General features: G+C 48.8%; 1 protein-coding gene across 1 annotated transcript; it reads right to left on the reverse strand.

Moving 5' to 3' along the window:
* Window positions 1-207: 207 nt before the first annotated feature.
* On the reverse strand, window positions 208-14,190 carry LOC132819911 (galectin-related protein-like). The gene is made up of 5 exons (XM_060831877.1): window positions 14,000-14,190; window positions 11,578-11,643; window positions 11,364-11,452; window positions 8,029-8,206; window positions 208-1,958 (listed from the first exon to the last, which is right to left on the reverse strand). The coding sequence occupies exons 1-5, from the start codon at window positions 14,021-14,023 to the stop codon at window positions 1,815-1,817; spliced, it is 501 nt and encodes a 166-aa protein (XP_060687860.1). The 5' UTR covers window positions 14,024-14,190; the 3' UTR covers window positions 208-1,814.
* Between the last annotated feature and the right edge of the window lie 267 nt (window positions 14,191-14,457).

Raw genomic sequence — 14,457 nt, forward strand, 5'->3', positions numbered from 1 at the left:
CCTTTAAAAGGAACCAGTTAGGTTGGTACTGGGAGTGTCTGGGGAGCATATTAACTGGTTTTGGCCAGCTCATAATTAGCACAAGTTTGTACCTGTTTGTGTCTACAGTGACGAAAAATGGGATTGATGCTCTCAGCAGCAGTTTGTAGTGGCCTACTCCTGCCCCTAATAATGATAGGGGAGGAGGAGAAAAAAGGAAAAAAAAAATAGGGAAATTATAAATGTTTATTTTTAATTTTTCTAAAGATTGATCTAAACAAAATGAAGTGCCTGGCACTTTTACCAACATTACATTTCGAAAGACATCTTCATTTGTTTACAGGTTTCTATACATTGACAAATGTGTCAAAGTATCCACCAAGTAATCCAACATCAAGAAAAGTATAAAATATGAAGTGTAACAATTAAGCAGCGAGTTCTGTTGTTAATTCAGTCTTCACACCACAATGAGATCACATCACCAATATCTGCTGGTTATTGCTCACTCCCAGAATGGGAGACGGTGATCAGCCTGAAATGAACATTGTCAGAATGTTTCTGTCTCTGCCTGGCAGTGAAATGTGCAGATTCCGAGATGGATACACACTGCACCGAGGGGCTTGTGAAAAATACACTCGCTTGACAAATGCAGCAACATACATAAATAGGAAGGTTAAATGGAAAACAGCCAAGTGTTTCCGCTCCATCTGACAGACATACTCGGATCCTGAATGCAATACTCTCAAAATTAATGTGCCGTATTCTAGCACAACCTCTGACAAAGTATTTTATCATGAAACACAATCAGTAATCTCTCTGCTCATTGGATCTATCATTCTCAAAGTCTGTTATTTTCCCTGGTAAATAACGGTGACTGAGAGCAAACACGGAAAATATGTAAAGTATTAGATATTCAATTGTTCCTTGAAATTAATCTTTTTACATTTAGAAATTTTTTGTGAAATATTATGTAAATTACAATAACTTATAGAAAATGCAGTTCCTGCTGATACCAATTGATCTAATTAAAAGCTCGGTTTAGCAGATTAATTTGAAACATGTTGAAGCAGAAACTGCGAGATATTTCCCAGAAATAAGAACTTTATGATGAACATTACAGATTATGTCTCTTTATTTTAGAAGTGATTATTGATTGGAAGCAATAAAACATGTGATCTTATCAATAAAACTATTAATAAGTTACGAGTATCAAGAAATATATCTTTAGTTACAGAATCATCTAAATATCTAATACAATCATTTGCTAACATTCCAATGGTTAATGATTCATTAAGACTAAAATGCATGATGTATATAAATAAGTATCTAGTGTCATATAGAACACAAACCACACCATCCATGTTACATTCTACAAAAATTATTTACAATCTAGACAATACCCTGACTAGTTCTGCTCTTTGTTTTAAAATATATATTTGTTAATGAGTTGTGCTGTCATTTCAGTGCAGAGACTGTAGTGCATGGTATAAACAACACACAAAAAGAAATCACTCCAATCAATGCCCTTATCCTCCCTCCCTACCCCTTGGTGCAGATGTCCCACACACAAACCGATCAGAATAAATTATGCTAGCAGGCTCAGAGCCATCTCCAGTTGGATTTTACTTCTGTTATGAGTGCTTCCCCCAATTCCCCAAATCAGTGACATTGCCAATGTCTGAACAATGGTTCCATGTTTCCGTTGAGACAGTAGACAATGGAGCCTGACACCAAGATAGCTCAGACCCAGATGGCTCTGCCACACAATGTGACGGCGAGTCTTTGACAGACCGATGGAAAACGTCACAGTTCCTCCTGACAGTCCCAAAAATATCTTAACCCAGTTTGGTCAGCTGCAAATCTCCGAAGATTTTTATCTTGTCAATTCCTGATAAGTCAGAGACACGATGGTGAAAATCAAAGAGCTGGTGCCCATCGACAAATATTCGGAATCGTTGGTATTCGCAATGCATCTCCAGCTGTAAGGATGTGCCAAATAAAGAAAGGGCATTTCAGAAAAGGTCCAATTATTAAAAACAAGTGGAATCATTAAAATATGCAGCATTTACCCAGAATATCAAACAGATAAAATATTAGCCATAATTTCATGGGAACAAGAGGCCATTCAGTGAGGTCATAACTGAGCTGGGACCTAACTCTGACACACTCACTTTTGCCCCAACTTCCAAAACCTGTAAGCTCAGATTTCACCTTCACGACTGGTATAGCATCAACTCCTTCCCTCAAACTTCCATCACCCTCGGCATACAGAAATATTCCATCATCTCACTCTGAAAAAGGTCCGTCCCTGGAATTGAGGCTTCATCCTTGCTATTTTAATTCACTTGACCATCTACAGTACAATAATACTACAAGTAAATTCCTTTAACCAGAACAGTGGATGAAAGTAATAATAAGTGTGGTACAAAGCCAAACAAGCAAGGTACACCCCGTGTTTAATGTCCAATCTCCCTCTGGTCAGCTCCCAGGTCCTACGCTGGGCAGAGCTGGCATGTGGAGTCAGTGAGACAGTAACAATGCTTTCCACAGCTGGAATGATTGATTAACAGTAATTGTCTGGCTTGACATGAATGACAGTAATGTGGGTTGGGAGGGACTAGGGAACTGCCAACAGAAGATAATATCTGTGCCTTTCAGGAATGGAGGGACAGAAGGTGGAAAAAGGCAACTTTTCCTTTAAAGAAATCAACACAAATTTTAAAATTTAGCATTTTTCTCCCTCCACAAATACGATGTGTCCTGTATTCATATCTTTCTTTCTGAAACTGTCAACCATTACCATGTTTAACAGTAGTTTATAATCACATTAAAACATTCTGTCAATGTATAATTCCAAACGAGCACTACTTTCTTATTGCACTATTTGAACGGCCGTTGCTATCAATAATAAACCATCTCTATTTCTGTGCAGGAACAGCCACTGAACGCAGGAGAATACAAAGTCACAGGAAGCGATGGCTTTTGGTCTGTTACCAGCAGTGCTCAGAGACCGGGTTTTGACAGGGTCTAGACCTTGTAGATACTTGAAGGGGAACTGTTATTGTGTAAAGTTATTCTGATCCTAGTTAGGTAGCCCATATATGACATGGTGTACAGTAACTCAGGGGTAACTCAAGCTGGGTAATAAATACTGGCCCAGCCAGCAGCACCCACATCCCATGAGTGAATTAAAATAAAACACTGTCCTTAGTACAAACAAAATCCAGTATTTATGGAAAGTCATGAGACACAAGTTCCAAGTCTCAGCTGGACAATAACGAATAAAGTAATTAAAAAGTATGTATTAAAATACTGATAATGAAATGGTCTAAATATTTTAACATGAGCTTATAACAATTAATAGTCTTTCTGCAAGTTGGGAAATGTTTACAGTTTCTATAATCTTACTTTACAAAGCGGGTCAAACATGGTAATTCACTTCTGTGTGATCACGGGAAGTAACCCAGACACCCCTGGCTAATGTTCTCAGACATGGACCCCAGTCTCTTCAAGGCCAGTGGGGAGATTTGAATTCAATACAAGTGTAGAGTTGATAGCTGATCTCACAGCAACCATGTACCTACTGTCGATCACTGTAAAAACCCCTCTGGTTCACTAACGTCCTTTAGGGATGGAAATCTGCCATCCTTACCTGGTCATAGAGTCGTAGCAGTTTACAGCATGGAAACAGGCCCTTCAGCCTAACTTAGTCAGTTTTCACAATTAAACTTATCCCATTTGCCTGTGTTTGGTCATATCTATCCATGCTGAAAATTGTGTTGCTGGAAAAGCGCAACAGGTGAGGCAGCATCCAAGGAGCAGGAGAATCGACATTTCAGGCATGAACCCTTCTTCAGGAATGAGGAAAGTGTGTCCAGCAGGCTAAGATAAAAGGTAGGGAGGAGGGACTTGGGGGAGGGGCGTTGGGAATGCGATAGGTGGAAGGAGGTTAAGGTGAGGGTGATAGGCTGGAGTGGGGTGGGGGTGGAGAGGTCAGGAAGGAGATTGCAGGTTAGGAAGGCGGTGCTGAGTCCAAGGGTTGGGACTGAGGTAATGTGGGGGGAGGGGAAATGAGGAAGCTGGAGAAATCTGCATTCATCCCGTGTGGTTGGAGGGTTCCTAGACAGAAGCTGAGGTGATCTTCCTCCAGGCGTTGTGTTGTTATGTACTGGCAATGGAGGAGGCCAAGGACCTGCATGTCCTTGGTGGAGTGGGAGGGGGAGGTAAAGTGATCAGCCACGGGGCGGTTGGGTTGGTTGGTGCAGGTGTCCCAGAGGTGTTCTCTGAAACATTCCGCAAGTAGGTGGCCTGTCTCCCCAATGTATAGGAGGCCACATCGGGTGCAGCGGATGCAGTAAATGGTGTGTGTGGAGGTGCTCCTCCCACCCTGCCCCCTGTAAAAATGCCATTCCATATTCCTAATTCCTTCGCCTCCGCTGCATCTGCTCCCAGGAGGAACAATTCCAACACCGTACAGCCCAGATGGCCTCCTTCTTCAAAGACCGCAATTTCCCCTCAGATGTGGTTGATGATGCCCTCCACCGCATCTCCTCCACTTCCCGCTCCTCCGCCCTTGAGCCCTGCCCCTCCAACCGCCACCAGGACAGAACCCCACTGGTTCTCACCTACCACTCCACCAACCTCCGTATACAGCGTATCATCCATCATCATTTCTGCCACCTCCAAACGGACCCCACCACCAGGGATATATTTCCCTCCCCTCCCCTATCAGCATTCTGGAAAGGCCACTCCCTCCATGACTCCCTCGTCAGGTCCACACCCCCCACCAACCCAACCTCCACTCCCGGCACCTTCCCCTGCAACTGCAAGAAATGCAAAACTTGCGCCCACACCTCCCCCCTCACCTCTCTCTAAGGTCCCAACGGATCCTTCCATATCCGCCACAAATTCACCTGCACCTCCACACACATCATTTACTGCATCCGCTGCACCCGATGTGGCTTCCTCTATATTGGGGAGACAGGCCGCCTACTTGCAGAACGTTTCAGAGAACACCTCTGGGGCACCCGCACCAACCAACCCAACCACCCCGTGGCTGAACACTTTACCTCCCCCTCCCACTCCACCAAGGACATGTAGGTCCTTGGTCGCCTCCATCGCTAGACCATGGCAACACGATGCCTGGAGGAAGAGCGTCTCATCTTCTGTCTAGGAACCCTCCAACCACAAGGAATGAATGCAGATTTCTCCAGCTTCCTCATTTCCCCTCCCCCCACATTACCTCAGTCCCAACCCTCGGACTCAGCACCACCTTCTTGACCTGCAATCTCCTTCCTGACCTCTCCGCCCCCACCCCCACTCCGGCCTATCACCCTCACCTTGACCTCCTTCCACCTATCGCATTCCCAACGCCCCTCCCCCAAGTCCCTCCTCCCTACCTTTTATCTTAGCCTGCTGGGCACACTTTCCTCATTCCTGAAGAAGGGCTTATGCCTGAAATGTCGATTCTCCTGCTCCTTGGATGCTGCCTGACCTGCTGCGCTTTTCCAGCAAGACATTTTCAGCTCTGATCTCCAGCATCTGCAATCCTCACTTTCTCCTCGTATCCATCCATACTTGTTCCATCCATGCACCAGTCCAGATGTTTCTTAAATGACAAAATTGTACCCGCCCCCCACCGCTATCTCTGGCACCTCACTCCAGACACTCCCCACCCTCTCGATGAAACAACTGCCTCTGTGGACACTTTCGTATCTCCTCCCCTCTCACCTTAAACCTATGCCCAGTCTGGCCACTCCAGACCCACAGCAGTGCGGTTGAGTCTGAACTGCCCTCTGAAATGATTGAAGAAGGATATTCAGATCTAGGGCAATTAGGGATGGGTAATAAATACAATCCCAGTCAGTCAGCCCCATATCTCATCAAAAAATTTAAAATAATTAAAAATTTATTACTATGTCCTCACATAATGAACCCATTGTTAATTTGCTAATGCATGGGTTTTTAATGAGTTAAAATGGGGACACATGTACGTATTGCTTTGCATCCACACCCAGCTCCCGCCCATCCCAGTTTTTTGCCACCTGAGTCCCAAGAGAATTATTACTCAAAATAATGTGTTACGTTGCTGTAATGGCCAAGTTATTTCACATCATTGCATTTGCACGTTCCACCATGAACAGAGTCAGAGCAAAACAAAGGACAGCACTGATCCTTGAGTGAGGAATCCTGTTGTTAATTATTGTGTGGAATCAGAATTAGCCATTGTGCCTCTCCCACACCCTGTGGTTTCCTCCAAACTATCAGGCAGCACCTTCCTTGACCATGACATGTCACTGTACAATCTTGTGTCTCCGGTCAGCACTGGTTCATTGCCATCACCTTCTAAAGTGTTTCTGTATCATTCAGTTTAAATAGGGAGTCTGGATCTTCACTGATCTACTTCCAGACACTTTCACTGCAGAGACACACAGTAAAGGTGACAGTGGGAATTCATTTGAGAATGTCAGTTCCCAGACTGCTCCCTAAACCTGCAGAACACCATGTTCTCATTGTTTGATCAAGGCAGAAGTCCCAGTGTAGGCCAGTTAAGTGTAAACTGGCCATAAACCAGCTGGAAATGGCAATGGAGGAACTTTTAGCTAAATTAACTAAAGTGACCAAAAACACATTCATCCCCTTAACAATCATATCATAAGGATTAATTACATCTGGTGTTGTTTAAGTGTCGCAACTTGACATTCAGTGGTTGATGTAATTCACATTAAAAAGGCAAAACTGGTTACAATAAACTTGATTGCACCAAATAAAACAAATTTCATAGTAGTTAGATTCTGGAATGTTCTTTCGTCCTTCCAGAACCCTTAAATTCTATTCAAAGAAGCTTCTTGTGATTTAGCTATTTGATTGGTGATTTTGTTTTGTATTTACAGCACCCAGTTTTGGTTTCCTTCGCCAAATGGGAACATTTAGTTGAGGATCTCCCTCAATTTTGAAGACAGGACATTTGGAGACCTCAGTTTGCACAAGTCTAAAGAAAAGCTTCACCTCCTCAGTCAGGGCTGATCAGACCAATTTGTCCATGCCGACCAGATATCCTAAATAAATCTAGTCCCATCTGCCAGCATCCGGCCCATATCCCTCCAAACCCATTTTAAATGTTGTACTTGTACCAGCCTCCACCACACCCTCTGACAGCTCATTCTATACACGTACCACCCTCTGCATGAAAAAGTTGTCCCTGCGGTCCTTTTTAAATCTTTCCTGTCTCACCTTAAACCTTCATCATCTAGTTTTGGATTCCTTCACCCTGGGAAAAAGACTTTGCCTATTATCCTATCCACGTCCCTCATGATTTTATAAATCTCTATGAGGTGACCCCTCAGCCTCTGACGCTCCAGGGAATAAACCACCAGCCTGTTCAGCCTCTCCTTATAGCTCAAATCCTCCAACCCCGGCAACATCCTTGTAAATCTTTTCTGGACTTTTTCAAGTTTAACAACATCTTTCCTACAGTGGGGAAACTGGAATTGAATGCAATATTCCAAAAGTGGCCTAAGCCAGTACAGCTGCAACATGACCTCCCAACTCCTGTACTCAATACTCTGACTAATAAAAGAAAGCATACCAAACGCCTTCTTCACTATCCTATCTACCTGCAACTCCATCTTCAAAGAACTATGAACCTGCACTCCATGGTCTCTTTGTTTAGCAACATTCCCCAGGACCTTACCATTAAGTGTATAAGTCCTGCCCTGAATTGACATTCCAAAACGGAGCACCTCATATTTATCTAAATTAAAGTTCACCTGCCACTCCTCGGCCCTTTGGCCCATCTGATAAAGATCCCATTGTAACCTGAGGTAACCTTCTTCACTGTCCACTACACCTCCAATTTTGGTGTCATCAGCAAACTTACTAACCATTCCTCCTATATTCACATCCAAATGTTTAATTTTTCATGACAGTTGTAACTTCTCAATTTTGGTATAGTTCTGTTTCAATTTTGTGTGTGTCTCCTGCAGGGAAATTATCCCCAGATTTACCCAGAGAGGCCGCAGCTCCGAACTGTTTCAAACAGATACTCACCCTAAACGGCTGATCTGGGATGAAGGGGAAATATGGAATTGAAGTCTCCTCCTCTCCCCATTCTCCAGAGACAAAAGCATTTCGGACAAACTGTTGATCAGGAAATCTTGCCTGGAGTTCAACGGCGACGTCAGCTGGTGATACATCAGAGTCTCCACAGCACAGGCTGATCTCAAAGCTTCAGAAAAGGTGGGAAAAATCTCACTGTCAGTAACTGAAACTGAGGAGGCTGTCTGGATCAACAACAAACTTTTACACAGCAGCTACTAAGGTGGCATGTTATCCCAAAGCATTCCAAAAGAGTCATTACCAAAATGTTAACACCAAGTCATGAGAGAGCGAGAGCGAGAGCGAGCAAATTCCAAAGCTCAGGACCAAAGGAGCTGAAGACGTGATCCTGGAAGTGCAGTGGAAGAGGGAGCAAAATGGGAAAAGGATTGTTTGAAAAATCAAGGATTGCAGAAGGCATTGCTGCACTTTTAAAAAGCAAGTGACTGAAATTTATTGTAAGTGGCGTTTACAGTGCTGCTTTGTTGAAGCTGTGGGAGAGGCGGTTTGTACACAGGCCAGCACCAGCAGGTGGAGAGAAAGTGAGACTCAGCCAGGAACAGGTTGCTGATTGGTTTGTAGATGGCAGAAGCTATCAGCCTGACAACAATGATCTGATTGGCTCCTGGGTAGGTGAACAGCTTGTGGGTGCCAACAATACTGGCAGAAGCCTCTGGATAGCTGCAAGGGAAAGGTAATGTGTCTCTTTCTCCAGCAAAAGACCTGAAGCAAGCCAGTTTATTTTCCCTCACCAGTTGTTGAAAACTGTGGCCTTTAATCAATAACTAAGAGACTTTGCAGTTAATGTGCCCATCAACTGTGCCTGAGAAGTGAAAATAATGTGGAGAGAGATTAAAGAACAGAAAATTCTGGCAGGCAGAAGGATTATCTCGGTGAACCGAGTGCACTGGGGCCGTTAAACTGGTTTACTAGTTTTGTTTTCACTTTGGCCCATAACACCAACGTTTTTGCAAGTCTGTCCGTGTGTGCACGTGCGCGTACACGTACATCTCTCTCTTTATGTGTGCGCTTGCGTGGGGAGGGAAGTCGTGTTTTGAAGAGGGTTAAGTTTAATAAGTAGAGATACATATCGACAGTTCTTAGCTGTTTACCTGTGGTCAGAATTTATTTACAATAAATTGTAGTTCTTGTTAAGTAGAGAAACGTGGCCCATGTTTCCCATTAACCTGCTAAACTGGGGATTTTACTAAGTAAATGTTTTACCTTTTGTAGCAACTCTGGGAATAGTGGGGCTTAGTTTCCAGAATGCTATCCCAGAGAGATATAAAAACATTAACAAATACTTGTCTTTGTACCATGCCTTTCACATTAAAAACAAATATTCTAAGGAGCTTCACGAGACCATTATTAAAATTTTAAAAAGACACTGAGCCGCACTGGCTTTATAAACCATATAGTTAAAACTGGGGATGGACAAGAGGCCAGATTGGAGTAAAGGAGAGAAGTTTGATGAGATTGCAGAGTTGGACACAAAATCATGGACAGATTTAAACGCAACAGTGAGAATTTTAACAATATACAGGAATCTTTCAAGACACAATATACAAAAAAAAGTTTAAATAAAGATTCTACAGTATCAAGTTAATATGGCCACAATCCAACCAAAATATCTCTGACATAACTCTGTGTATGGACTGATTGTAACCAGTTTCTGAACCACACTAACCAGACTGTTAAAGGTCAAACAACAAAACTTGAATATCTCCCACCTATAACGCAACTCCATATTTTTGTCTATTGGAATGACACTGCATGAGGAGAATAATTTCTGGAGGCAATTCCTTTTCTAACTGCATATTTGAAATACTTGCCAAAAAAAAAGATCGGTCCTGAAATGTCTGAGAAACATACAAGTTAAATCAAATGGTTGATATTGAGTTCTTGTGGAAAACTAAAGACTGGGATTTATCATCGACTAGAAACGGAACTGGACATATTATATAAAAGTGGCTATAACAGCAGGCCAGAGGCTGGGAATACTGCAGCAAGAAACTCCCCCCTTAACTCTCCTAACTAAAGCCTGTCCACTATCTGCAAGGCACAAGTCAGGAGTGTGATGGAATACTCCCCACTTGCCTGGATGGGGGCAGCTCCAACAACACTCAAGAAGCCCGACACCATCCCAGACAAAGCAGCCCCCGCTTGATTGACACCACACCCACAAGCATCCCCTCCCTCCACCACTGACACTCAGTGACAACAGTGTGCCTGAACGACAAGAGGCCCTGCAGAAATTCACCAAAAATCCTCAGACAGCACCTTCCAAACCCACGATCACTTCCATCTAGAAGGACAAGGGCAGCAGATACCTGGGAACACCACCCCCCACGTAAATTCCCCTCCAAGCCAGTCACCATCCTGACTTAGAGCGAAATCACCATTCCTTCACTGTCGCTGGGTCAGAATTCTGGAATTCCCTCCCTAAGGGCATTGTGGGTCAATCCACAGCACATGGACTCCAGCAGTTGGTGAGAAGGGCTCTGCCGGTAAGATCTTTTATGGACACACAGTCGGTCTGTGCCCCAGCACGCTGCCTTTGTAGTGGCTGCTTGGGGTGGGGCTGTCAGAGACTGTCACACATCTCCTTCTGGAATATGCCTTTGTAAAGGAAGTCTGGAGGAAGATGCAGTGGTTTGTGCCACTGTCCATTCCGAGCAGCTCTGTGGGGTGGGACTCTGTGCTCCACCATCTGTTGCCCGGGACACACACCGAGACAAACATCGCACGCGCCTGGAGGACCATCAGGCGGTGAAAGACGCTCTTTGGCCTACCCGAAACCTGTTGGTTTTCCAGAACTAGAACCTGGCCCTGACTGTGTGTTACAGACTGGCACATCCCAAGGTCCGGGACCACGTGCTGAGGGACATACTAAAGCCTTGGGGCAGCTATTGCCAAGGCCCAGTGGGGAAAGACCACCATCTGAGGTCCTTCAGTAATCAGACCCTCCCCAAGGCCTCAGTTAAAAGCCAAGAGTTTAATTGTAATTATAGAGAAAGTCAAATCCCAGTGTTTGTTTTCCTCTAAGGTTGGAGGGGGACTTACAGGGAATGGTGTTTAGATACAGGAACTGGGGCAGCACAGACTTGGAATTTTCTTTGTCTCTTTGTAAGTAAAGACAGTATATATCTGAGTAGCTTCATGAACTGTGGATGTACATAAAGATTTCCTTCTATGAATAAAGTATATTTTTGAAATAAAACACATGCCCTGCAGTGGGTCAAGAAGGCAGTTCACCACATCCCAGAAACTAACCATAAAGTCAGTACCTTGTAGGGTTGGGATCCACTATTCCCATTATGATGATCTTCTTCCCTGGTCTCATCCCTCCCATTATGGTCCCACCAAAAGGAACAGTCTTAAAAAAGGAAGGAATTCACCTTTGTAAGTGTAACGCAATGTTAATGACAGAGCAGGAAATCACAAAGTAAAAACATTGGTGAAATAAGTTCATTGTATGAAAAAGGATGCATTTTCTTTTACCAAACGTGGAAAATCTTCTGACTCCGGAGAGCTGAGGGAATTATTCAGGTGCAGGCCATCCTCGGTCTAAAACAAGAGCACAGTGGGAAGTCTCAGGGATGATCAGACCAGCCCCGGATCAGTAAATATCATCCACTCAACACCCACAGAGGGGGCCGGATGGGGGGGCAGGGGGGAGTCGGGGGCGGGAAAACGGGGGTGGGGGGGGAGAGACGGGGCCAGGGGAGAGACAGGGAACGGGGGGGGGGGGAAGACTGGGCCGGGGGGAGAGACGGGGCCGGGGATCGGGGGGGAGACGGGCAGCGGTTGTAACATGGACAGGGAGAAGGGGCGGGGGATCAGAGCCGAGCCCCGGAACCTGCCCGGTGCCGGTATTTCTCTCCCTCACCGCAGGGTTTCACTCCGACCTGAAACCGACTGGGGATTCCTGCAGCTCCGCCGTCAGAGCGGGAGCAGCAACTCCCGGAATTATCCCGGAATGGGGGGAGATCCCGGAGAGAGTGATCCCGAGGTGGGGGGAGGGATCCCAGAGTTGGGGGAAGATCCCGGTGTGGGGGGAGTGATCCCGGAGAGAGTGTGATCCAGGCGTGGGGGGGGGAGTGATCCCGGCGTGGGGGGAGTGATCCCGGCGTGATGGGTGTGATCCCGAAGTGGGGGATGTGATCCCGGAGTGGGGGGAGTGATCCCGGAGAGAGTGTGATCCAGGCGTGGGGGTGTGATCCCGGAGTGGGGGGTGTGATCCCGGAGTGGGGGGTGTGATCCCGGAGTGGGGGGAGAGATCCCTAGTGGGGGGAGTGATCCCGCCGTGATGGGAGTGATCCCGGAGTGGGGGGAGTGAGATCCCGGTGTGGGAGTGATCCCGGCGTGGGGGAGTGATCCCGGCGTGGGGGAGTGATCCCGGAGTGGGGGGAGTGAGATCCCGGTGTGGGAGTGATCCCGGCGTGGGGGAGTGATCCCGGCGTGGGGGAGTGATCCCGGAGTGGGGGGAGTGATCCCGGAGTGGGGGGAGTGATCCCGGCGTGGGGGGAGTGATCCCGGCGTGGGGGGAGTGATCCCGGCGTGGGGGGAGTGATCCCCAGCTCTCTCTCCCCCGTTCGTTCTCTCTCACTCCCACGCCCCCTCTCTCTCCCCCCCACTCTCCCCCCTCCCTCCCCACTCTCCCCCACTACCTCCCTCTTCCCCATCTCTCTCCCCCTCCCCACCTTCCCCCTCCCCCTCTCCCCCTCCCCCCTCTCTCCCCTACCCCCCTCTCCCCCCCCCACCCCCCTCTCCCCCCCATCTCTCTCTCCCCCTCCCCCCCTCTCCCTCTCTCTCCCCTACCCCCTCTCCCTCCCCCCCCACTCTCCCCCCCATCTCTCTCTCCCCCTCCCCCCTCTCCCTCTCTCTCCCCTACCCCCTCTCCCTCTCTCCCCCCACTCTCCCCCCATCTCTCTCTCCCCCTCCCCCTCTCTCTCCCCCCCCTCCCCCCATCTCTCTCTCCCCCCTCCCCCTCTCTCTCCCCCCCTCCCCCTCTCCCCCCTCTCTCTCTCCCCCCTCTCTCTCTCCCTCCCCCACCCCCTCCCCCCTCTCTCTCCCCCCCTCCCCCTCTCCCCTCTCTCCCTCTCCCCCCCTCTCTCTCTCCCCCCCTCCCCCACCCCCTCTCTCTCCCCCCCCCACTCTCTCCCTCTCTCTCCCCCCCCTCTCTCTCTCCCCCCCTCCCCCACCCCCTCTCTCTCCCCCCTCCCCCACCCCCTCTCTCTCTCCCCCACTCTCTCCCTCTCTCTCTCCCCCACTCTCTCCCTCTCCCTCCCCTCCCCCACCCCCTCTCTCTCTCCCCCCCCCCACCCCCCCTCTCTCTCCCCCCCTCCCCCACCCCCTCTCTCTCCCCCCCCTCCCCCACCCCCTCTCTCTCCCCCCCTCCCCCACCCCCTCTCTCCCCCCCCCCCCCCCACCCCCTCTCTCTCCCCCACTCTCTCTCCCCCACTCTCTCCCTCTCCCTCCCCTCCCCCACCCCCTCTCTCTCTCCCCCACCCCCTCTCTCTCTCCACCCCCTCCCCCACCCCCCCTCTCTCTCCCCCCCCCCACCCCCTCTCTCTCCCCCCCCACTCCCCCACCCCCTCTCTCTCTCCCTCCCCTCTCTCCCCCTCTCCCCCACCCCCTCTCTCTCCCCCCCTCCCCCACCCCCTCTCTCTCCCCCACTCTCTCCCTCTCCCTCCCCTCCCCCACTCTCTCCCTCTCCCTCCCCTCCCCCACCCCCTCTCTCTCTCCCCCCCCCCACCCCCTCTCTCTCTCCCTCCCCTCTCCCCCTCTCTCCCTCCCCTCTCCCCCTCTCTCCCTCTCTCCCTCCTCTCCCTCTCTCCCTCCTCTCCCTCTCCCCCCTCCCCCTCTCTCCCTCCTCTCCCCCCTCCCCCTCTCTCCCCTCCCCCCCCCGGGCCGCACTCACGCTCCTCTCTCTGTTCGCCGCCATCTCCCGCCCCTGGGGCCGGTTCCCGGGACAGAGCCGGGGGCTCGGGGCGGACTCTCGGATCAAACCCCGCTCCCGCTCCCCGGCTCCGGGCCCGCGCTCCCCGCAACAACACCAACCCGATCCCGGATCGCGGATCCCGGAGTGGATCACTCAAACCCGGAGTGGATCACCCAGAACCTGGAGTGGATCACTCAAACCTGGAGCGGATCACTCAAACCCGGAGCGGATCACTCAAACCCGGAGTGGATCACCGCGGACCCGGAGTGGATCACCCAGAACCCGGAGTGGATCACTCAAACCTGGAGCGGATCACCCAGAACCTGGAGCGGATCACTCAAACCCGGAGTGGATCACCGCAGACCCGGAGTTGGTCACCATGATGCTGGAGTGGATCACTCAGACCCAGAGTGGATCGCTGCAAACCCAGAGTGGTT

The sequence above is a fragment of the Hemiscyllium ocellatum genome, chromosome 10 (genome assembly GCF_020745735.1).
Source record: "Hemiscyllium ocellatum isolate sHemOce1 chromosome 10, sHemOce1.pat.X.cur, whole genome shotgun sequence".
NCBI classification, from domain to species: domain Eukaryota; kingdom Metazoa; phylum Chordata; class Chondrichthyes; order Orectolobiformes; family Hemiscylliidae; genus Hemiscyllium; species Hemiscyllium ocellatum.